Raw genomic sequence first — 25,679 nt, forward strand, 5'->3', positions numbered from 1 at the left:
GTGAGACAAATGTGAGCATTCATAATTTCTTACGAAAATTTATAATTTTTTCAAACCTAACTAAATACCTGGAGACATAGTTATTTTTAACTGCACGTAGATCACAAACCTATGAAATCCGTTGATAAATGTGAACGCTATCGTGTTTTTATCCAGAAAAAACGCAGCTCCCCCGTTTACTTCATAGTTTACTTCCATTTATCTTTAAAGCAGTCTTGCCCTCACAAACATGGCAGACGCGTTGACGTATCACAGCAACGGCTCGAAGCGACCAATGAGGCATCTGTATTTATGTCTATGGTGCTGGATGCCAATCGCCGTTAAACTGGGAAGAAGAAGTAGTGCCTCACAGGAAGTTCAGCTGTTTAGTTTCTGAAGCGATGGCGGAGAACATAGAAGGAGAGATTGCTGGACTCGGGGCGAACAGGTCAGATAACGTTAAAAGGACTCAGTATGACAACACTTCTATGTTTTATCTGAGCTATATAGCGAGCCTGTGTTATGGTGGTAAAGCCCGCTGGCGCAGTTAGCTTGTTTGCTAGCTCCATAAATGTTCACTCTATGTTTATTTCTCTGCTTCAGTAGTTTACGCGTGACCAGAAACACATGGGGAACAAAGTTTCACGTGTAACAATGGCATACTAATAAAAATAAATAAAATTTTAGATATTTCCCGTTAGCAACTATTGGTTTGTTAGCTGTGCCTGGCTTTGCTTGCTATCTTAAGCCTATCTAAAGGCTTGTTTACGACATTTAATCTTTTTCATGGACAAGGGATGCTTTTACACGCCGTGTTTATTTATTTATTTTGTCTAGCTTGTGTTTAAAACAGTTTAAATAAGCACTGAAAATAAAAAGAATGTCATATATTGGTCATATCGCTGAAAAATACTTGTAATACTGGAACGTCTAATGTAGCTTAAAAGTTGAGCAATTATTGAATACAAGTGGGAACTAAGCATTCATTGATTTGTTTATTTATTTAAATCTACGATAATTGAATTATATTTTTGAATGATTGTTTTAGCTGCATGTCACGTGATGTCCTATTGTGACACAGTTGTGACGTCATCGGCATTTGGAACGTTCGGAGCCTATAAAAGGGGCAAAGCTGTTCGATGATAACCTTGATCCGACTGAGGTATCTATTTGCAGAGACATAAGTTGTGACTTGTACACAGCATTTGCGAGCTTCATACAGTAATAGCAAAATGCCAGTATCCTTTGAGTGGTCTTCTAGTGAGGATAACATGCAAAGAGACCCCAGCTGGCCGTTGCTTGTAAGCAATTTGCACCCACTTGTGGACAAACGAATGCTGCATGACGTATTCGACCCATTTGGACCCATTTGTTCTCTGCAAGTGTTCAGAAGTAGAAATAACCTCTGTCGTGGGTATGCTTTGGTTACTTTTGAACATCGCAGTGATGCAAAAAATGCTCTAGAGGCTCTGGATTTTTCAAAGATGTTGGACAAACGACCAATGCGTGTCGTTTGGGCCGATCACTTATTGTTTCCCGGGAACTCTGAAATTGCTGATCTGTGTGAAGACATCTTATTCTCTGGGCCATTCCAGGCGTGCAGAGTGCACAAAAACAACAGCTTTGAGGAGAGCAGATCTCAAGACAATTGGGAAGTTCCAGGAGTAAGCCGGCCTAAGCCTGTCAAGCAATCACTGGGAAGAAAGCTTGTGAATACTGCGAAAAATGCATTAACAGCAGTTTTGACCCGCCCAGAAGCCTGGGTTGGCATTGGTCTTTTGGCCACAGCATGGGCGCTGGGAAAAAATTTATTTCCATTCAGTCTACAGCCCTGCTCATGATGGACAAAAATCCATCCCAAACCTATCTATACACGGTGCAAATAAATTGCCTAGTAGTCAGAAGTGGCCTGGCCAGACCTCCTCATGCCTACCTGATCATGACACAGACATTGTATTACTGACATAACCAGAAATAGATCAATTATTAAATTTTGGCACTGACACTGCATTCTAAAGATGGTCATACAACAGAGAAATGCTCGTTAAACCAAAGAAATCAAGAAAAGAAAACCCAACCCACCCAAGGTGCAAACAAAGGCCTAGAAAACAAGCAGTACTGATGGCAACCATGGCCTGCAGTCCTGTGCCCTCTAGAGGACCAAAAACATTAAAAAAATGAAAAAAAAAAAAAAAAACTAATAGTGCACAATCACTTTTTGTGAGCAGCTATTCATTCTGTGCATTCATTTGAATGTAGCCTCGATCTGAAGTTGTCTATGATGTCATTATGAAAAGTAATAATGCTGAAAATAATAATAATAATCAATCACTGCTCTTGATTGTAATGTGTTTCTTTCACAAGGACCTTAAAGAAGGTCCTTGAAGGTGTGTGTGTGTGGTTTGAACACACAAGAAAAAAATGTGCTTTGGAAAAGGTATTACAAATATGTAATGATAAATTCACACAATCAATAGTTCCACATGTAATGTCCCTCATTCACCTAAAAAGTAGGTAATACAGGAGCTATCAAGAGTTTACATTATTCTATTTATATTCTATAAGGATGAAGATGTGGGATGAATGAGGAAATAAAGAATGTGGCAAATAAAGGGTATTGCTTGAAGTCAATAACTAAATATATATTCAGAACATACCAGCAAATCTGGTATGTTTTAGTTACTGACTTCATGCAATTGTTTTCAGTTATTAATAGCTTATATGTTTTTCATTTTAAAAAGTGCTAAGTAAACAGTTTCTGGAAAATTATTTGCATCTGAGTTAAAGCTACACGATTAATCATTAAAAGATTGCGATCTCAATTCAAACACCCATGCAAATCCCATTTTTAAATGACAATGATTCGGCTTGTCTGTTAAATCTGTGAAGGAAATGATACCAGAGCATTCAAACCTGACACAGAGCACATATATTTACCATTTTTGGGTAAGAAACGGCTTCACAAACAGTTTTTTCAACTGTATTATTTCTGTCTAAAGGCCCGTTCACACCAAGCACGATAACTATAAAGATCACAATATAGTTCTAAAAATCGTTCTCAATATTAAAGAATAGCAGAGTCCACAACTATAACTACAACTATAACGATGAACGTGAACGAATCGTTCAATTTAACCGGTTCTTCTTAGTGAACCAGTTGAACCAGTTCACCAAATCGAACTGAATCGTTTGAAATGGTTCACGTCTCCAATAAGCATTAATCCACAAATGACTTAAGCTGTTAATTTTTTTAACGTGACTGACACTCCCTCTGAGTCAGAATAAACCAATATCCCGGAGTAATTCATTTACTCAAACAGTACACTGACTGAACTGAAGACCGAACTGAAGATGAACACCGAGCCGAGCCAGATAATGAACGAACATGCCACTGCTGGAGCAGTTCTCGTTCTCGAGTCAAGCGTGAAGCCAACTGACTCACAGCATGTCTGAACCTGAAGTGATTCTTTTGGTGATTGATTCTGTACTAATGTAATGAGCGCGGGTATTTCGAGGGCTTGGATGAAGGGCAATCTGGCAAACGTAAGTTCATTTAATAACAAATACATCGCAATGCAATGTTTAGTAAGTGGATCATGGTTTCTGCGCTGATGACACCTAATTTATTTACTTTATATCTTCAAGACTTAAATCCTCATATGCACATTATTGCTGTTACTGTATTTGGGTGTTGTTGCAAAATTCAAATGTAAACTTTTCATGATTATGAGGTTTTTAAATGACTAAAGTTATGATTACTGACTTTATATATTTGAATGTTTGATAGACGTGACGCCATTACGTCATCGCCAATGACGTCATTACGTCGCACGTAAAAGAACCGCTGAACCGTTTTTTTCAACTGGTTTATTGAATCGAACCGTCCGAAAGAACCGGTTCGCGGAAAAGAATTGAACTTCCCATCACTAGTGCAGGTGGGGAGGAGCTGCAAACGGAGATATGAAGCCGGACACGTAGTGGCTCCCGTAGTTTGCTGCAATTACGTCAGTCATGGCAGATCACATGGCGTTTGCTTACTTGATCGCGTTTAAGATGTGTGTTTAAGTGGTGTTTTGGAAGGGTGTCTTCCAAAACAAGATAACATATTGAATATATACTTTAGCAGTATGACATGGGTGTTTCTGCTAATACAAAATGATAAAAGTAACCTATAAAAAAAATCAGCAAGGTTTCAGCAACAAGATTTACAGTACCCTCCTGCTGAGCTCTTTTTAACATTTTAAACATAACACCAATGATTTTCATATACAGAAAAGCACAATTCTGTTGGATTTATATTGTGATTTAGACCAACTATTTGAAAGTGAACAGAATGTTGTCAAGTTATTAAGTTGACGTTACAGCAAATTGTTAGCAGCTTGCTAACCACATGCAGGTGAAGTATAAACACAGCAAAATAAACTATACAATATGAAGAAACCAAACAAATGGAGGAACATGGTGTATTATGTATCATTTGTATAGGAGCATACATTTAGATTGTATGTTTTTAAGATTAACATTTTAGTTATTAAAAATTCTCATTTGAATAGGTTATGCTGCTGAATACTGTAAAAGGTCTGTATGAAAAAGAAAGTCATGCAAAATAAACATTATAGAAACTTTATATTAACAATAAAGTAAATACAGTAAAACAATATTTAATAAATATGATTTATAAGATGAAGACGACATAAAAACGTATTGAACTGTTTTAAATGTCCATATGAGAATTTCTGAAACTGAAGTGACTCGCAATTTATTTGAAACGCACGTCATCGTTGTCATCAGTGAATCCAGCCAATCTTGGATCAGTTGTGTCGTCATCAGAACCTGCGCAGCCGCTCTTCAGGAGCTGCGCTGGCTGAGTTATCCAGCTACTCTGGAATCGCTCTCGCTGTACTTTGATGGCACACGTCACAGTCACGTGGCGTCAGTGCTGTATCAAGTCGGACAAAATTTCTAACCGGCATGCACTGCTTCAAGTCACCCGACGATCAGTCTGCGCAAAACTGCATGAAGTCGAACAAGCCTATTGAATCATTAATTCAAACCACTTGTTAAAATAAATGTTCAATACATATTATATCTATAATCTTTAATAATTCAAATTAAACACTTTAAATGAACTGCAGGAAAAATTTTGTCACACTTTATTTTTAGTTCAGAATCGTGGGAGAATAATGATCGCTATTTGAGTCGAAGATCAGATTCTCAGTTTATCCAGAATCAGTCAGCTCTAGTCGGAGTATCAGTTGCCTTGGGTCAAAATTGCATTGTTGAGAGAAAAAAAGAAAATATAAACAGCAACACAGATTGAATCAGTTTATTTGTCACATGATGTTATTATAACTATTAAAAAATATATGAAATATCGGTAAATGAATCATTTTAGTGTTAACATTGTAGTAGCATTCATACAATTTAGTATATAAGCTAAATATAGATTTTCCCCATACATTAACCCTTTGAACCCGGTGTTGAGTGACATAAACAAAAATAATGACTCATACATAACTCAAAGACTGTAGCAAGGGAGTCAAAAGATTGGGATCGTTTGATAGAAAACTTAATTGTACTTTTCAGATTGGTCTTATTTGACATTCAATATCTCAGGACAGAAATAAGGTAGGGGGGAAATTATTTTTTGATGGTGTTCACCAGCATGTTAGCTGGTGAACTTCGCTTTTGTGGTGATAGCATAATGTATCCTAATGTTTGGAACAGATTTTTTAAACATTTTGTTACATGATTTTGATGTACCATTTTCATGGTAATGCAATATTTGATTTTAAAATGGGTTTCAAAGGATGAATTTTGAGATTAAGTTTTCAAGTGATATATTATTTCTGATGATTTCTAAAGTGTGATAACTTTTATCATTTAGCTTTTAGTGTAGAGTGAAAATTTGAATCAAGTAGAGGTTTTGCATAACAAGAATATTGGTAGTTACTAATGTTTTTTATCCCGCAGGATGGTGTTACAGCAGGCTTTACATTTCCGTAGCCCTGCTCCACCACCTACCACAGTGTTACGAGGACCTCCTCCGTTACTACGACCCCCACCTCCACCCTTCAGCATGATGAGAGGACCTCCACCACCCCCTAGACCCCCTTTTGGTAGACCAATGTTTGACACCAATATGCAACCGATACCCCCACCTATTGGATCCCCTCACCTGCAGGTAGGTGCGATTTACAACAAAAAAAAAAACTTTTGCCCCAAAACAATAAGAGACTGATTGAAAGCTACTTTAAAATGTTTAAATATCAAACCCTGTTGTGTTGTTCACAGAGGCCGCCGTTCATGCCTCCACCCATGAGTAACATGCCTCCTCCTCCTGGTATGATCTTTCCACCTGGAATGCCTCCATCACCAGGAACTGGAGCGGTGTCCAGCTTGACTAGTGATGAAATCTGGGTAGAGAACACCACACCAGAAGGAAAGGTACCATCTAAAAGACAAACAGTCTTTTAAAGTAAAATAAATATAACTGAATAATAGTTGTACACTTAATAGTTAAGACTACAATCTTTTTGATTGTAAAATTTGAAAACAATTTGCCTATGTCTCTTAAATCTTTGTCAATTATTTGCACTGTATTTGCAGCTGTCATGAATTGATATGAACAGCTTGTTCTTTCTGCATAAAACAATAAATAAATAAAAAATCAAATGATCACAGATGTCCTGGGATGGAGGTCCTTTTTTAGATATTAATCGAGTGAGTCACATTTTAAAAGTACCTTCAGATAAAGATTGCTTCATAATTGTTGTCGTGCCAGTAGGTGGTGACAAGTACTTCAATACATATATATACAGTTCTCATTCAGTAATTCTTTAAAGAAATTTGTTTCCTTCCATAATGAAACAAGTGAAGTTCCTATGATGTAGTCATTGAATTGTGTAGTCAAATGTTTTTTCTTAATTAAAAAAATCTACTACATTTTGTTATTTACAATATACAATTTAGTTGTATATTCAGAATTGAAGGAAAAATGTGATCTCTATTTTAAACAAAAAAAAAAAAAAATTGTGATGCCCAATTGTGCCATTTAAAGGGTTAGTTCATCGATAACTTACCCTCATGTCATTCCAAACCCGTAAGACCTCCATTCATCTTCGGAACACAGTTTAAGATATTTTAGTCCGAGAGCTCTCAGTCCCTCCATTGAAACTGTGTGAACGGTATACTGTCCATGTCCAGAAAGGTAAGAAAAACATCTTCAAAGTAGTCCATGTGACATCAGAGGGTCAGTTAGAATTTGTTGAAGCATCGAAAATACATTTTGGTCCAAAAATAGAAAAACAAGTTGACTTCATTCAGCATTGTCTTCTCTTCCGTGTCTGTTGTGAGAGAGAGTTCAAAACAAAGCAGTCTGGATATCCGGTTCGCGAACGAATCATTCCATGTAACCAGATCTTTTTGAACCAGTTCACCAAATCGAACTGAACCATTTTAAACTGTTCGCATCTCCAATACGCATTAATCCACAAATGACTTAAACTGTTAACTTTTTTTAATGTGGCTGACACTCTCTCTGAGTTAAAACAAACCAATATCCCGGAGTAATTCATTTACTCAAACAGTACACTGACTGAACTGCTGTGAAGAGAGAACTGAAGATGAACACTGAGCCGAGCCAGATAACAAACAAAAGATTGACTTGTTCATGATTCAAGAACCGGTTGCATTGGCTTTCGGATCACCAGTTGTTCTTTTGGACAGTTAGATTCAGTAAACCGGTTGGAGAAAACGGTTTACTGGTTCTTTTGCGCTCAACGTAATGACGTCATTGGCGATGATTGCCCTTCATTCAAACCTTCGGTTAACCTGGGCTCACAACATTAGCACAGAATCGGTTCAGAATCAATCACCAAAAGAATCAGTTCAGTTCAGATGCTCTGTGTGTCGGTCTGCTTCACACTGAATCACACATGCGCAGTATCATCAGCAGATCAGCTCCTCGTTTCTCGAATCGGACGCGTCCGACAGAAATGGTTCTTTTGTTTATTATCTGGCTCGGCTCGGTGTTCATCTCCAGTTCTCTCTTCACAACAGTTCAGTCAGTGTACTGTTTGAGTAAATGAATTACTCGGGGATATTGGTTTGTTTTAACTCAGAGAGAGTGTCAGTCACATTAAAAAAGTGAACAGCTTAAGTCATTTGTGGATTAATGCTTATTGGAGACACGAACCAGTTAAAACGATTCAGTTTGATTTGGTGAACCGTTTCAAGAAGATCCGGTTACATCGAATGATTCGTTCGTGAACTGGATATCACAAACTGCTTTGTTTTGAACTCTCTCTCACAACAGACACGGAAGAGAAGACAATGCTGGATAAAGTCATAGTTTTTGCTATTTTTGGACCAAAATGTATTTTTGATGCTTCAACAAATTCTAACTGACCCTCTGATGTCACATGGACTACTTTGATGATGTTTTTCTTACCTTTCTAGACATGGACAGTATACCGTACACACAGCTTCAATGGAGGGACTGAGAGCTCTCGGACTAAATCTAAAATATCTTAAACTGTGTTCCAAAGATGAACGGAGGTCTTACGGGTTTGAAACGAGATGAGGGTAAGTTATTAATGACAAAATTGTGATATTTTTTATAAACTAACCCTTAAATAATAACCATGAATTTTCCCACAAAGGTCTATTTTTATACTTTTGTTTGAAAATAAAAACGTTTTACTAAAAGCATTCAAATGCATTCAGTTATTACCAATTTGTGAGAAATGTGCTATACGATTACAAGTGGGCTCACTTACGTCTCCTGTTCAGCATGAATCCAAATGTGTGTGCTTTATGTATGTTTTGCATGCTTGACTTTTTAAGCCACAGCATGTTTAAGATGACAAAAAAACAAGACTCGTATTCTTCATGGTATTATTTTTTTTTTACCACTTTTTATAGCAATTCCTGGTTGATTTGGATAGTGGTTGGACAACCCATCCTAGCATTAGCATACTTGGACTTTTAAAACCTTCCCACCACATTCTTCCAGGTATATTATTACAATGCCCGGACACGTGAGTCGGCCTGGACCAAACCAGAGGGAGTAAAGATCTTCCAGCAGTCGGAGCTCAATCATCCAATGGCAGCTCAGTCTGGAGGAGCTGCAGCGGCTCCTAACAGCACTGCCTCTACTCCAGCTTCCTCCAGCAGCTCTACCACGGTTGTGCTCGAGCCAGTCTCCCCCACCCTCACCCTGAGCACCAGTCCTGACCCCAGCACCAGTCCAGCCCCCGCTGCCTCCCAACCCTCCACCAGTGAGTATTACACAAGGAATTATAGCTGCCTGTAAAATAATAGCTGCATTTATAAAATTGAGAACTCATGGCTAATATGATAAATATACAGTGTTTTCTCTTGATATGATATTTAAACACACATTCATTCTTCCTGTAGCTTCTGTTGTTTCTGAGATGCTTACAGTGGCCTCTACACCTCCGGCTAGTGTAGGCATGAGCCCTGTTACTGTGGTCAGTGTTCCTACAGTAACCACTACAGTCACTGCAGTGCAGACAATGCCGCTGTTGCCTCAAAGTCTCCCTCCTGGCCTGCCCATGGCCCAGCCAGCCACTGCAATCCCAGCATTCCCCCCGCTCATGGTCCCTCCATTCAGAGTGCCCCTACCTGGCATGCACATCCCACTGCCTGGTACGTACATTTTGTTTTATAAATAAATAAATAAAAATCTAAAAGTAAGTTAGTTTAGCTTAACAGGCCAGCAAATGTAGAAGTACTCTATTGACTGTATACTTGAATAACTCAACCAGTAGATGGTGCTCTGATCTTACAAAGTTATGTGAACAAGGTGCATGAACTTATGCTACAAATATCAGGACATTTTAACATTTTGAATTCTAAGCACGGAAAAGTCATCAAGATTAATAATCTTAAATCATGAGAATGTTATAGGTTCTACAGCTTTAAAATAAATGGTCGTACAGAGTTTTCAGTGAAAAATACATATATATGGAGATATCTAGTGTGTGTGTGGAAACTTTATTTAATTTTTTTTAAAACTTTATATCTGTTACTGAATGCAATTTATTTTTAAAGGTGTGCTGCCAGGGATGGGCCCTCCACTAGTACCCATGATGCATCCCCAGCTAGCTTTCACTGCAGCTCCTGCGTCTCTTAGGGGGGCTCTTCCACTTCCAGAATGGTCGGAGTACAAGACAGCTGATGGGAAGATGTATTATTATAACAATCGCACTCTGGAGTGCACCTGGAAAAAACCTGCTGAGCTAAAGGAGAGAGGTAAGCAAGGCCTGGAGCCTCAGGACTGTTGTTGCTGTTGTTAACTGCACTGACCATTAAGATTGACTTGCTCTGCTAAATCCCAGATGTTTTTTTCTGAGCAGATCAGGACAGTGACAAGACTAAAGATGGCCATAATGATGATTTAGTTTTAAAGGATATAGACATGGAAGCCAAAGCTCACAGCTTTGGTGGTTCTCAGTGGGTAAGCCTAAAGTCTGAAGGTCATTTAGATTTGTTTAAAGCAAACTTTGAGAATTTAAAAAATAATATTGATCTTGATGTTGTAGCTGCCCAGGGAAGAAGAGATGACCGAGGAGGCAAAAGCAGTTCAGAAGGGAAAACCTGTAGCCACAAACCCAATTCCTGGTACTCCCTGGTGAGCCTTTTTTCCTACCTTTTCCAAGTTTGTTCAGTAGAATTCAGAAAAAATTGTACATAATATTTTTTATTATTATTTTTTTTTTTTAGGTGTGTAGTCTGGACTGGAGATGACCGTGTGTTTTACTACAACCCCACCACACGCCTGTCCATGTGGGACCGACCTGACGAGCTGGTGGCCCGTGCTGATGTGGACAAATACATTCAAGATCCCTCCCACAAAAGGGGGCTAGATGACAACAAGAAAATAGGTGAAACTCTGTGACCATTTTAGATTGCTTGTGAACTAAGATTTGTTGGTAGTATCATAGAAAAAAAAAACAACACACACCTTTATTGCTCATTGCAGGTTTCACCAAAGTGGACATTGACACAACCATAGAGGACACACTGGACGATGAGCCTTCTAAGGCTAAGAAGTGGAAGTAAGTACCAACGGCCCTCAGCAGGAACCTTAAAGGGCAGAACACTCACCCCTGCAGAACACCTAGCCTCTGTACTATACAGAGGAAATCTGAAGTGACATGAACATTGTATTTCTTGTCATATGAAGAGAAAAGCAAATGAGGCTGTTGCCGTTCAAGCCCTGAGCTAAGACATGTTGATTGGAACATTTTATGTCACATTTAAAGAAATCTTCGGCGGCAAAGATTTTATTTTTTTCCCACCCAATGCTGACTTGTCTTGGCTGTGGTAATCTTTAGTTTGGGTCTTTGAAAAGTGGTGACCAAATCAAATCAGTCACTGTTTCCCATCAGTGCCCTTCACGCCTGCCTCCCCCTGACCCCAAACAGTGGTCCTGTTGCACAGGGGACTATTTTTCAGTGAACACTTCTAAGCTCTGGCGATGCCAACGTGGGCCTCCAAGGTAACCCACCTTGTTTGACCTCTCTTTAGCCTCCATTAGGCAAACCCCAGTGAACCAATCAAAACCTCAGCCCTTCAGTGATGTGTATTCATGTAATTGATGGGATTAAAAAAAAAAAAAAAAAAGGGGGCAAAAATACGAACATAGTAGTACTTGACATCCATATTTTTGGTTTTGAGCGGTTTCTAGAAGTATATTTTCTGTCCTTAAAAGGAACTTAATGCATTGATATAACTACACAAATATTATACGATTTAAATATCTCAATCAATGGATAATTATAGTAAACGCGGTAGATTTCTGTTTGATAGACACGTCAATTCTCTCAACAATATAAGGGGGGCAATCTTCCATTTTCAGAGATCCTCTCCAAATTTTTATTATTATTATTATTTTCTCACAAGCGTAGAAGCAAAAAAAAAATAAAAAAAAAGAGGTGTTCTAAAATGAAGTTCTTCCTTACACTCGTCGTCCTCTGTCTGACAGGAAGGACGATGTGAAGGAGGCTGATGCAGAGAAAGACGCGGCCGTGGAGGCTGAGCTGAAGGCCGCTCGTGATCGGGCCCTCGTGCCCCTGGAGGCCCGCATGAACCAGTTCAGGGACATGCTGCTGGAGAGAGGGGTAAAACACTTCAATCCAACGCAATACTCTAACCAGCTCTGTAATGTAAGACACATAAATCTGAATGGAACCCACCAAGGTACAATCTCAAGTTCATTCTTTTTATTATTCTTTAATATTATATTATATAGAGTCTTAAATCTCTCTGCTCTCTCTGTCACTCCGTTTTTTTATCTGTTCTTTCTGAGTGAGATAATGTTAAATGATTTGTGCTTGACTATAGGGATGGGCGGTATGATCAACATCTTGTATCATAGTGTTGATATCCTGGTAATTGTGTACATCACTATATTTAGTTATTTATCACAAGTGCACAGGTAATTTATGCTAAAAATTAATTGAAAAAAACTTTATTTAACAACCATTGGTTTGTCTGAAATATGGACAGTTTACACATTGGCTTTATTGCATTGTCAATGTAGGAGAAGCTTCAGTATGTTTAATAAAGTGCTTTTGTGAGAAAATATCACTTAACCAGGACAGTCTATAATTGAAACAAAAGAATCCACCAATTAAAAAAAAAAATGTATGCATTTAGCAGACGCTTTTATCCAGCGACTTGCGTGCATTCAGGCAAAAAATTTCGCTAACATGTAAATAAATGAGAGCTTGAGTCCATGATGTGAATGTTATATCAAAATATATAAGAAGCACTGACATATACCTGGATGAGCCTTAAAGGGATAGTTCACCCAAAAATGTAAATTAGGTTGTATTTTACTCACCCCCCAAGGCATCCTAGGTGTATATGACTTTCTACTTTCAGTTGAATCCAGTCGGAGTTATTTTAAAAGTTGTCTCTGATCTTTCAAGCTGTATCATTTCAGTCAGCAGGTGTTGCATTGCTTCAGTCCAAAAGACGTGAAATAAAAACGCACCCTTCCGTAAAAAAAAGAAAAAGTGTCTCACACGGCTCCGGGGGGTGAACAAAGACCTCCTGTAGCAAATTGATGTGTTTTTGTAAGAAAAATATCCATATTCAAAACATAATAATCTAGCTTTACGCTCGTTGTTGTAAATGGAAGCAGTTCCAGGTGAATTACGTATCATGGAAGAATGATTACTCTCAGAAGTGACGCATGCAGAAACGCAGCGGAGAGATCAAAACAAAACAATGGTCACTAATTAGTACAAAATGAGGATTTGTAAAGAAAAATGTTGGAGGATTTCAATATAAGCCAAGAGGAGACTGGTTTTATCATGTAAAAGTAAATCATGTAAAAGTTTCATCATTGCTAAAATAAGGAAACTTTGCTTCTTTTGTTCTTGCAAACAAACGTTGCGCAACGCTGACCTCATACGTCAACTGTTGGCGTAATCTAGATCAAAGTGATTATTACGCTTTGAATATGGATATTTTTCTTACAAAAACAAAGTCGCTACAGGAGTCATTTGTTTTAACCCTGGAGACACTTTTTTTTATTTTTATTTTTATTTTTTATTTTTTTTTCATGGATGTGCACTTTTTATTGCATGTCTTTTGGACTGAAGCAATGCAACACCTGCTGACTGAAATGATACAGCTTGAAGAATCAAAGAAAATTTTTTATATAACTCCGACTGGATTCATCTGAAAGAAGAAAGTCATATAGACCTAGGATCCCTCTGGGTTCAGTAAAACACAGCCTAATTTCTTTTGTGTGTACTAACCATTAAAGATAATAACAATTGTAAATAATGCGCAAAAAATAGTCATACCGCCCAGTCCTACTTGACAGTAGTGTTGGTGGCCTCTCTTGTCACTGTTCATACTAGAATCTCTATCTGTCATCTTTGGTCCTAAATTGTTGCATGAAATTACAAATGATTACTATTATTTACCACAGAAGAATGTACTGTTGCATTCTATAATGGTCAAGTATTTTGCATTGCTTGATTTGATGTAATTGCATACAAATATATGTGGAAGCTAAACACTATTTTTTTTTGTCCATCTCTAGCAGTGTTTTGTAATAGTGGTTATTGTAGGTGTTGACTGATAAAGATTTCAGTTATGTATCATTGGAATTTAATATGGCTTCAAGTTAAGCTCTTTAGGTCACTCCCATATGATGTGTGTTCATTAATTAACTTGAAGTGTTGTTTGACCATTTTTCTGGTACATTGGTAAGCCATCTTTTTGTCCACTTCATACCTGCAGGTTTCAGCTTTTTCCACTTGGGACAAAGAGCTGCACAAGATTGTGTTTGACCCTCGATATTTGCTGCTCAACCCCAAAGAGAGGAAACAGGTAAGAGTGCTCGGCGTATAGAGGGTTGCTGAATGAGCAGAAGTGGGCAGCTTTGTGATTTTTAATCTCCAATGGCTGTGCAGGTGTTTGATCAGTACGTGAAGACTCGTGCTGAAGAGGAGAGGAAGGAGAAGAAGAATAAACTCATGCAGGCTAAAGAGGACTTCAGGAAGATGATGGAAGATGCCAAACTCCACAATAGGTGTGTTGCAGGTTGTGCAGGTATTGTGTGAATGTCTTGAAATCTTGCCACTTGTACCAATTTTCCTTTCACCTGTTAGGACCACGTTCAGTGAGTTTGCGGCAAAACACTCCAAAGATCCTCGTTTCAAGACCATTGAGAAGATGAAGGACAGAGAGGCCATGTTCACCGAGTTCATGACCGCCTTGAGAAAGAAGGACAAGGAAGACTCCAGAAACAAAGTAGAGAAGGTCCGTCACCCGCTTCCCATAACCATCCTGTCATGTTGACAGAGTTAAGGTTGAATTTGACTTTGACACAAGTTGTGTTTGTGGCTGCAGGTGAAACAGGACTTCTTCGATTTACTGTCAGACCACCATGTGGACGTCTCTCAGCGCTGGGGCAAAGTAAAGGACAAGGTGGAGACGGACCCACGCTACAAAGCCGTGGAGAGCTCCGCTGCTAGAGAGGAACTGTACAAACAGTATGTGGAGAAACAGGCGAAGGTTAGAACAGTGTTCCTGGTCTTATTGATTCATCAGGAGGAAACTCCGAGACGAAAAAAATGGGTTTAATATAAGTGTCTGTGTTGTGTAGAATGTGGACGCAGAGAAGGAGAAAGAGCTGGAACGGCAGGCTCGAATCGAGGCCAGTCTGAGGGAGAGAGAGCGGGAGGTGCAGAGAGCTCGATCTGAACAAACCAAAGAGATTGACCGAGAGCGAGAGCAGCATAAACGAGAGGAAGCGGTCCAGCACTTTAGAGCACTCATGTCAGACATGGTCAGTGACACTTGCTGTAGTTGTCATTGTACGTTACATTAATCATACACACTTTTTCATTTTTTCGTTATTCTTTAAATATGTAGGTAAAGTCAACGGATGCTTCCTGGTCAGAAACCAGGCGCAATCTGCGTAAAGATCACCGCTGGAAGTCTGCTTCTCTGCTGGAGCGACACGAGAAGGAGAAATTGTTTGAAGAACATGTGGAGGCTCTTACCAAGAAGAAGAAGGAACATTTCAGGCAGCTGCTGGATGAGACCTCCACGGTGAGATCACACAACAACCATATATAATATTCATGATCATTTTTGTTCTTGTTATTAATAAATACTTTTATAAAGACTTGATCTCTATATAAAGATATAAGAAGAAGAATGGTAAGTACCACTACTGCTAGTGATTATTATTTTAAAATATATTATAAAATAATAATTATTATATTTGTTTTCTAATAACTATTATTGTTTTATAATATATTTAGTAATGATAATAGTAATTGCTATTCCTCTTATTATATTTTTATAAAAATTAAGTCTTTATAAAATCATTTAACAACAAACACTATATAATATTGTTGTTATATGTATATAGTGTAAATGTTATTTTAATATATAAAATATCATAATTTAAGCTCCACAATAATAATAATAACTTGTATAATATTTCTGTAATTATAGTATATTAAATATTTAAATTTTGTATTTATTATTTTGATTGTTGCCTCTATATATTGACAAGAATATTAGTATTAGTTTGTGAAAGGGTGTTAAATGATTTAATGTTTTTAACTTTAACTCCAGTGAGTCAGAGCTTTTCTTTAAAAGATGGTTTTCTGAAGAAAGAAAAACAGTCGGTTTTTGAGCTTGTATAAAGTACCAGTCATAAAATAATTAATTGTCAAATTTAAGATATTAAATATCAAATCTGAACATTTTGATAAAAATGTGTCATTATTTGAACCTTAGGATATGTATCTTTGGGTTGTCGATGTGTTCATGCTGCTTATGTAACTATTCAATCATAGATCACACTAACCACCACATGGAAGGAAGTCAAGAAGATCATCAGAGATGACCCACGCTGCATCAAGTTCTCCAGCAGTGATCGAGTGAGTTGAACAGTTTGAGATGTGAGATCGGGTGAGGGGACGAGTGAAATGAGTGCAGTCAAAGACGGACAGTTCTGACCTCTCGAAGCACAACAGTTACCTGCGAGATCAAAGGCAGATCAGATATCGCATTATTCTCATTCATACACTGTGCTGCTGATAAATACCGTATTTTCCGGACTTTAAGTCGCACCAGTCCAAAAATACTTCATGACGAGGAAAAAAACATAAGTCGCACCGGACTATAAGTCGCACTTATTTAGAACCAAGAGAAAACATTACCGTCTACAGCCGCGAGAGGGCACTATGTCTTCAGTGTAGACTACAGGAGCATAGAGCAGCAGAGCGCCCTCTCACGGCTGGAGAAGGTAATGTTTTCTCTTGGTTCATTTCTCTCAGTTCATGTTAAATTAATTTTGATAAATAAGTCGCACCTGACTATAAGTTGCAGGACCAGCCAAACTATGAAAAAAAGTGCGACTTATAGTCCGGAAAATACGGTATATCACATTTCAGTTCTGGTGCTTTTTATGAAAATATATATGATAAACAAGACACTTAAAGTGTTTACTATTTGATTCCAGACTAAAGATGTATTCGTCATCCATTTTTACTTTAATACTATAGGTATAATAATAAAAAATAATACTTATAGTTATATAGTTATTATATAATAAATAATATAGGGATTTTTAATTTTTATAGAAATATGACCACAATCACTAATCTCACACAGATAGTCATAGTGTTTGGGAATATTCATGCATGATTTAAATTAGGGCTGCCCTTAACTAAGGATATTTCTGGTTGACTACTAGTCATTCAATTTAAGCATTAGTCAAGTAATCACACGTTTATTAATAAACCATTTAAATCACTATAATGAGCCTTTAAATGCCTACAAAGCCTAATAAGCGCTTAAGTACATTAATAAAGCTTGCCACAGTGCAGGAGCTATGATTATGAATGTGTCAGGGAAAAACAGTAAGGAGGCTGCATTAACATTTAACTGATAAACTGTCTTTGTTCTTATTTTAAGATTTTCACGTCTTCTCCACAGTATTGGATGCGTCTATGCATGTGCATATGGCAGAAATATTTCAGATAAGCCATATTTGTGGTGGATGAATGATGAGTTTTAGGATGTCCTGACGGATGTACTTTATTAACCATAGACTATGATCTGTGTGATCTGTGTGACTTCTCCAATGTGGATTTTTTTTTTTTTTTTCTGCGACGAATACAATTTTGGTCAACTAACGATTAGTCTACTATTAGGGGGCAGCCCTAATTTACATACTTAATCACATGAAATCAGATTTAAAAAAAAAGTCATTTCCCATCATGCTTTTGATCAGCACAGTCGGTGAAGAGCAACTGCGCCTGACTGTGCAATCCAATCTTTCCTTTATCTCTTCTAGAAGAAACAACGTGAATTTGAGGATTATATAAAGGACAAATATATCACAGCCAAAGCTGACTTCAGAACTCTCCTGAAAGAAACCAAATTCATTACATATAGGTACGTGTTTTTCTTTCAAAAATTTGTATGTCTTGGTGAGGAAATGACTATATAAATGTATATATAAAATGTAATTCGCCTTATAAGGAACATGCGTATCATCTATGTTTTAACTTATATTTGTTAAAGCTTAACAAAAAAAAGTTAGATTAACCCAGCTCATATTTTCTTTAGATCACGGAGGTCGATCCAGGAGTCAGACCAACATCTAAACGATATTGAGAAAACTCTTCAAAATGATAAACGTTACCTGGTCCTAGAATGTGTCCCAGAGGAACGCCGCAAACTTATCATGTTCTACATTGAGGACCTGGACCGCCGGGGACCCCCACCTCCCCCAACCGCCTCAGAACCCAGCCGCCGCTCCACAAAGTGAAGCCCTAGAGGACCTTAGAGGACTGAGCATGAGCCAGCCCTGCACTCATCATAGCACAGTGTTACAGACATGTATTTTTTTTGAAACGTTGGTGTTATCTAATCAAACTGTGCAAGATGATGCCCTGTATGCCCACTAAGTTGCAGGCTGGCACAAGGCAAATTGTTAATGTCAATCTATTAACTTCATTCGTCAGGCAGCGAATGCATTTGTACTTGTTACTTGCACTTGGTACTGCAGCCTCTTGTTGAGAGTCTTGTGGATTATCATTGTAACAGGCTGTTAATACTGCAAGGCCAATGCAGACTGTGTGAAATGAGTCGTGTACTTTGCAGTACATGTAAAATGTCTCTTAAAGTGGTTTAATTTGGACTTGTTGCTATATTTCTGTATGTGTTGACTGGAAATAAATGCAACCTTTTTTCTTTTTTTTTTACAATTGTGTTGTAATCGTGTAATTTGCACAGGCTGTGAAATCAAAGAATACAAAATGTGTTCCTCTTGATTTTTATTAACCATCCCCCCCCCCCCCCCCCCACACACACACACTTTCCTTTATAAAATTAGAACAAAAAAGCAGAACATTAGTACATTTGCTACATTGTTTACTTCAATTTTACACCATTCCTGTTTGTTGCATCAATCAACCCATAAGCTGGGTTTTGAAATGATGCATGCACCTTCATGAAGTAAAATGGGAAATGAGAATTCAGAAGCTGAAAAGTTGGATACCTCACGGCCACAGCAGCCACAACAACATTTGTAGTTATCCAAGCCATCCACATCCTTTGTCCTGCCAAGAAGCAAGAATCAGATCTAGGCTGAATACTGACTCCATTGAAACATTTCATTTCATTATCTTAGGGCCCTTTCACATGACTCTTTAATGCATGAAACAACAGCATGAAATTCAAATATTTTAGCAAATATTTTTAGCATTCAATGTCAAATTTGACTTGGCTTTTCATTGAGCTTTCAAAACGCATCCAGTGATTACCAAGTTTGCATGAAGTTACATGAGAGATGCCAGCACAAAAATCTAAGCAAAATGGACGAGGCTAAGCCTTTGCTCAACTTCAAAGGCATATCATGAAATTCAAAGAAACACATTCTATTTTTTTGTCTCTCAAAGCAATCAGCGTCCTGCTTTTTTTCTGCTCTAAGCTCAAATACATTTTTCTTTGCTTTATTTTCACTCAGTAAATTTCCCAATTTCTTCCAGCATAGCAATAATCTTCCATGATGGCATGTTCTCATGGAGGTCAAATGGTGCTGGAGAGATGTGCTCAAGCCCTGACATGAGTCGTGTGAAAAGGCCTTTAATGACATTAAAGGTCAAAGGATCCTCTCAATATTGCTGTGCATTACCAATAAACCTATAGTGAGGGAGATTTGAAGAAATTAAAAACAAAAGCAGTCCAACAGCTAGTGTAATTGTCCGTGGTTGCAGTGCAAAATTAGTTAGATCCAAATCTGCTGTAGAAGGCAAAGCTCATCTAGATGTTCCTCTCAAGTTCACTGCTAGTGAGTCCAACCTTTCCACCCCAGTACATCTAGAGAAATAATGCCTCTTGTTGATGTGATAACTGGAGACATCAGAGCTACATGCTAGTTGACCTTGTCCTGAAATATATAGAGGTTGTTGGTGGCGGCCACAGCGATGATGTTCTCGTTTGGGTGCCATGCAGTGTGTAGGATCTTCTTACTGAAGTCCAGACTGTCCACACTGATTTCATCTTTACGACGCTTGCCACCAACACAAACTTTGCGTGGCTTGAGGATGGCTCTGGGTTTGCTGTTTTCCCGCGAGGCCTCCAGAGTCACATCGCGCTTAGTGTTTCGATCGAACATACGGAAGAAATTGTTGTAGGAGCCTGTCATTAGGACACTAATGAGAAAGGAATAAGACAATTAGTTCTTATTTCTTGATATCAGCAACATACAATCCAAGATCAATATGATAAACCTGGTGTGAATGATTGCTTTTGACAAGGGGAGTCCAATCCTTATCCTACAGGTCTATTTTCCTATAGAGCAGGGATAAGCAACTTAGATCCTGGAGGGCCACTGTCCTGTAGAGGTTAGTGTCAACTCTAATTTAACATACCTTGCCTTTTTTTAAGCAATTTTCAAGCAATCCCAAAGACTTAGGTTAGAGCTTTCAGGTGTGTTTGATTAGAGAAAGAGCTAAACTCTGTAGGACAGCGACTCTCCAGGACCAGAGTCGCCCAACCTTGGTGTAGAATTTGGCTCCAACCTAATTAAGGGTTTCTGGATTACTCAAAAGTTCCAGAATAGAGCTAAATGCTAAAAGGTGGACATCCAGGAGAAGGACCAGACACCCCTGTTTTACACAGACCTGTCAGTTCCATTCCAGACACATTCAAACTTGTCGAAGATGCAGTCATTCTCGTACAGTGAGCACAGTTTACTCCTTAGGTAGTCATGGACCTGTCAAAGGTAGAACCGACCACACAGATGATCAATACCTAGTATTTGAACAATAATAATTATAAAACTACTTTTTGATGTCATTATAAACCAATGATGACTAATCTTGGATCACTGTCCAATCGGCATTGCCAATACCTGATACGTTTCCAAAGGCTTGCTCTCCATGTTGACGTCCCACACCTTCACTGTGAGGTAGTCACGGGTCATCAAGTAGCGTCCACTGTGGCTGAATTTCACATCTGAGATGGAGGAGATGATCTCTGAGAAGAAGGAGCGATTACTGGGGTCTTCTGGTTCCTCAAATACTGATGGAGAGAAACAAGAAGACATTAATATATGTAAGTAACATTTCAGAAGCAGAGTTAGGTCTTGATCTTAAAACCTCTCATGACATTTGTCCAGATCTCATTACTTGGTGTTTTGGTCTGGATCTTGGTGTCAAGTTTAAAATAAGACTGCAGTCATTTCCAGCATCTTAAGGGTTTCAGACAATTTGCTTGGGACCCATGGCTCCAAACAGCCACAGTATAAAGTTTGAGCTTGACACAAACTCCAAAAGTTTGGGAGGACTACTTTCAATTTCAAAACCAGTTTGGTTTCAAGTACAGACTCTCTGTTCATTTAAATTCACCCACTGGTTCATTGACCAACAGGTCTTGGAATAACTTCTGGTTCTTTATCTGGTTTTGGGCCTTGAGGGGTCTAGTCTTGGACCGATTTTCATATTGGTTCTAGAAGTTTTGTTCGTGAACCCAACTGAAATTTCTAAACGGCTTTAACCTTTTTGTTTTGAACCAAGATCTTGCGCTACAATGAGTTGGTTGGCAAAAATGAAAACCATATCTCAAACAAAGTTCCAACAAAAGATCCAAAGACTAAAGTGAACTCACATTTAGAATGGTTGTCACAAAGTGCGGAGGTTCTCATGTCACACAATCTTATGGAGCCCTTACTGCTACTGTAGACAAACGTGTTGCACTGGTTAGGGTGAAACTCAGCCGCTGTGATCACCTCGGTCAATTCTTCCATGTTGGCAGGCTTTATGTCCACAATATCTGAGGGGGCAAAGTGAAGGATCCACAATACTACGTTTCATACAGTCGAAGCACATTAAATTCTCCATGAATCATTAAATCAATTAATGTCCTGCTTGATTAATGTGTCTGACCCTACAGAATTATATATATATATATATATATATATATATATGTGACGGGATGGGGGGGTTATGATATTAGACTTCGTAGCCTATAATAAAAGATAATGAATTTCAAACCTTAACAAAACACATTTTTATTCAAAGATCAGCCGTCTGTCATTACTCTTTAGTCTGGAACAAGAAACAGCAACATTAAAATCATGAACTCAAATGTCATTGTAAAAAAAAAAAAAAAAAAAAAAAGACTGTTGTAACAGTGCGTAAATCAGTAAATCAGTAATGTAACACTTAACGTTAATAAGCTTAAACGAATATAACGAAATAATTGTGTAGCGGAGTATTTTTTGTACACAGTGCCGCGAACTGTCAATCACTCCTGTACGCGTGCATCACACTGTCCTCCTTGCAGCTGCAGCAACTTGCGCTCTCTTCATCGAGCTTTAAAACAAAAAGGGGACAAAAAAAGCCAGCGGGGGCTGGCTGCAGGACGACTCAACCTCCGCGAACAGTTTTTAATGTTTATCAGACAATAAATAGTCAAGATTTTGCTTTAGTATAATTTTCGGGACAATTAGGGCCAGATCTGGGAGTCGGGACAACAGTTTAGATTTCGGGGCCATCCCGAATTTTTCGGGACTCTGGTCACCCTACCTGAAAGAGCTGCATTCATTAGCTTGAGTCTGACCTGCAGTGATAGTATACAGACTTGGTGAGGCGCCAGACAGGTAGTTTCACACACTTTCTCCGGCCACGTTGAGTTGTTGACACTTAACAGTGGGAAAAGCAACACATGCGCTATTCTATTGTGTAACTTGAGGGTGAATGGGTATTTGGGTAATGTATTTTCTGCTCTCGGTGGGATGAATTAGGAAGCTTGCATTAAATCGGCAGTTCAGGTAAAAGATTAAATCCACTATTAAAACAGATGTCCAAATGAGCGTACCGGTACGCTAAAAGCACGTTCTGGGCGCACGGAGAGGTGGCGGTACGCTCAAGAGCTATATTTGGAAGTGGCGGTACTGAGTACCAGTGCGTACCAGCCCACTTAAAGCACTGTATATATTGGATTATTATGTCAGATCTTCATTTCCCAAATGACTGGATGAAACCCGCTTACAAAGAGGTAAATCTGCAACTGAGAAAATCTCTCATGCTAAATTTCCCCCAGGAGAAAGCTAAGCTTTAAGAATTCGCTTGTATCAAAAAATAAAAAAAATCCCTAGGAGCCATAAATATAGCATCACATCCATCTGTTGGTGTTGGGAAGTGACAGGTTATCCATCGTGACATGTTGCGAGGATCATATATTTACAGTGCGACCTTTGGGTAATAACAGGCTTTATCTTCTCCCCAACTCCCTTGAGCAACTCCACAGAGCCCGTAGCCACCCATACAGACTGTGAAAAGAGTTTCCATGGCAGCCCTGCAGGGTCCTTGAGAACAGTAATCAATAGTGATCGATGGGGATGCGTGCCTGAGTAAGCTGGACACTATTTACCTTTGGGACGGCGAAGCAGGGGGCAGGATTAGTGGCGGACACTTGATAAAGGGTAATGGGCGTAATGTACATCACAGAGGTGTTATCTGTCAGAATTAAGTGACAGCAGAGACAGTCTGCAGGTGGTTTATTGGCTTTGTTCGCTTGCTGGTTTAGCTGAATCCTTTTGTCCTTAGTTTAGTAACAGGAGTTTAGGATTTATTGTGGCTGGGTACAATATTGGGGAAATAAAGCAATGAGCCATTGAAGGTTGAGCATACAGTATTGTTCAAAATAATAGCAGTACAATGTGACTAACCAGAATAATCAAGGTTTTTCGTATATTTTTTTATTGCTACGTGGCAAACAAGTTACCAGTAGGTTCAGTAGATTCTCAGAAAACAAATGAGACCCAGCATTCATGATATGCACGCTCTTAAGGCTGTGCAATTGGGCAATTAGTTGAATTAGTTGAAAGGGATGTGTTCAAAAAAATAGCAGTGTGGCATTCAATCACTGAGGTCATCAATTTTGTGAAGAAACAGGTGTAAATCAGGTGGCCCCTATTTAAGGATGAAGCCAACACTTGTTGAACATGCATTTGAAAGCTGAGGAAAATGGGTCGTTCAAGACATTGTTCAGAAGAACAGCGTACTTTGATTAAACAGTTGATTAGAGAGGGGAAAACCTATAAAGAGGTGCAAAAAATGATAGGCTGTTCAGCTAAAATGATCTCCAATGCCTTAAAATGGAGAGCAAAACCAGAGAGACGTGGAAGAAAACGGAAGACAACCATCAAAATGGATAGAAGAATAACCAGAATGGCAAAGGCTCAGCCAATGATCACCTCCAGGATGATCAAAGACAGTCTGGAGTTACCTGTAAGTACTGTGACAGTTAGAAGACGTCTGTGTGAAGCTAATCTATTTTCAAGAATCCCCCGCAAAGTCCCTCTGTTAAAAAAAAGGCATGTGCAGAAGAGGTTACAATTTGCCAAAGAACACATCAACTGGCCTAAAGAGAAATGGAGGAACATTTTGTGGACTGATGAGAGTAAAATTGTTCTTTTTGGGTCCAAGGGCCACAGGCAGTTTGTGAGACGACCCCCAAACTCTGAATTCAAGCCCCAGTACACAGTGAAGACAGTGAAGCATGGAGGTGCAAGCATCATGATATGGGCATGTTTCTCCTACTATGGTGTTGGGCCTATTTATCGCATACCAGGGATCATGGATCAGTTTGCATATGTTAAAATACTTGAAGAGGTCATGTTGCCCTATGCTGAAGAGGACATGCCCTTGAAATGGTTGTTTCAACAAGACAATGACCCAAAACACACTAGTAAACGGGCAAAGTCTTGGTTCCAAACCAACAAAATTAATGTTATGGAGTGGCCAGCCCAATCTCCAGACCTTAATCCAATTGAGAACTTGTGGGGTGATATCAAAAATGCTGTTTCTGAAGCAAAACCAAGAAATGTGAATGAATTGTGGAATGTTGTTAAAGAATCATGGAGTGGAATAACAGCTGAGAGGTGCCACAAGTTGGTTGACTCCATGCCACACAGATGTCAAGCAGTTTTAAAAAACTGTGGTCATACAACTAAATATTAGTTTAGTGATTCACAGGATTGCTAAATCCCAGAAAAAAAAAATGTTTGTACAAAATAGTTTTGAGTTTGTACAGTCAAAGGTAGACACTGCTATTTTTTTGAACACACCCCTTTCAACTAATTGCCCAATTGCACAGCCTTAAGAGCGTGCATATCATGAATGCTGGGTCTTGTTTGTTTTCTGACAATCTACTGAACCTACTGGTAACTTGTTTGCCACGTAGCAATAAAAAATATACTAAAAACCTTGATTATTCTGGTTAGTCACATTGTACTGCTATTATTTTGAACAATACTGTAACTGCAATTTTACAATAGTTAAAGGATGCTGTGACGTGATACAAAAAGGTTTACATCAAACACGTCTTCCATCAAAGAACAGGACTGTAGTCAAATGGTAGGAGATATCAGAAATTCTGACTTGGCACATTACCTAAAGTATTCAATTTGAACAATATGACTCTTATAATAGGCCCTGGGATGGGATGGTTATTCATATGTATGAACCCAGTTCTTTTTGTACATTAACAATAAACAGAGAACCAATATTTTTCAGACATGCAACTATCTCAGATTGCCATCGACCATCTGACTATAAAAGGATACTAAAGCTTCGGTTAGTGATCTCCAGGTTCCATAGGTTGATCCGCAG

The 25,679-nt window shown here is 38.5% G+C and overlaps 2 protein-coding genes across 3 annotated transcripts in view; one reads left to right on the forward strand and one right to left on the reverse strand.

The window, feature by feature from the left end:
• The first annotated feature begins 301 nt into the window (after positions 1 to 301).
• LOC113038181 (transcription elongation regulator 1-like) lies at positions 302 to 18,764 on the forward strand. The gene is made up of 20 exons (XM_026195430.1): positions 302 to 427; positions 5,953 to 6,163; positions 6,274 to 6,426; positions 8,996 to 9,260; positions 9,400 to 9,651; positions 10,057 to 10,257; positions 10,362 to 10,462; positions 10,548 to 10,636; positions 10,729 to 10,889; positions 10,988 to 11,063; positions 11,993 to 12,128; positions 14,269 to 14,358; positions 14,442 to 14,560; positions 14,640 to 14,790; positions 14,881 to 15,045; positions 15,137 to 15,319; positions 15,406 to 15,585; positions 16,344 to 16,427; positions 17,849 to 17,949; positions 18,124 to 18,764. Exons 1-20 carry the CDS (start codon positions 381 to 383, stop codon positions 18,323 to 18,325), a joined length of 2,967 nt encoding a protein of 988 aa, XP_026051215.1. The 5' UTR covers positions 302 to 380; the 3' UTR covers positions 18,326 to 18,764.
• Positions 18,765 to 18,837: 73 nt separating this feature from the next.
• The window catches only part of LOC113038183 (serine/threonine-protein phosphatase 2A 55 kDa regulatory subunit B beta isoform-like), a gene marked incomplete in the record, with an annotated part of 66,463 nt that continues 59,621 nt past the window's right edge, over positions 18,838 to 25,679 (reverse strand). For both annotated transcript variants that reach the window (XM_026195431.1, XM_026195432.1), the window contains 5 exon segments: positions 18,838 to 20,213; positions 20,685 to 20,776; positions 20,915 to 21,084; positions 21,670 to 21,834; positions 25,634 to 25,679. In XM_026195431.1, coding sequence (XP_026051216.1) covers positions 19,934 to 20,213; positions 20,685 to 20,776; positions 20,915 to 21,084; positions 21,670 to 21,834; positions 25,634 to 25,679 — 753 coding nt within the window.

This window comes from Carassius auratus, chromosome 21 (assembly GCF_003368295.1).
Source record: "Carassius auratus strain Wakin chromosome 21, ASM336829v1, whole genome shotgun sequence".
Lineage (NCBI taxonomy): Eukaryota > Metazoa > Chordata > Actinopteri > Cypriniformes > Cyprinidae > Carassius > Carassius auratus.

Excerpts from the sequence above, each read along its gene's own strand:
- LOC113038181 (XM_026195430.1), top strand. The coding sequence starts at position 381 with ATGGCGGAGAACATAGAAGGAGAGATTGCTGGACTCGGGGCGAACAG. Across the intron at positions 11,064-11,992 it reads TCTAAGGCTAAGAAGTGGAA|GAAGGACGATGTGAAGGAGG; the intron begins GTAAGTACCAAC and ends TCTGTCTGACAG. Across the intron at positions 14,359-14,441 it reads ACCCCAAAGAGAGGAAACAG|GTGTTTGATCAGTACGTGAA; the intron begins GTAAGAGTGCTC and ends ATGGCTGTGCAG.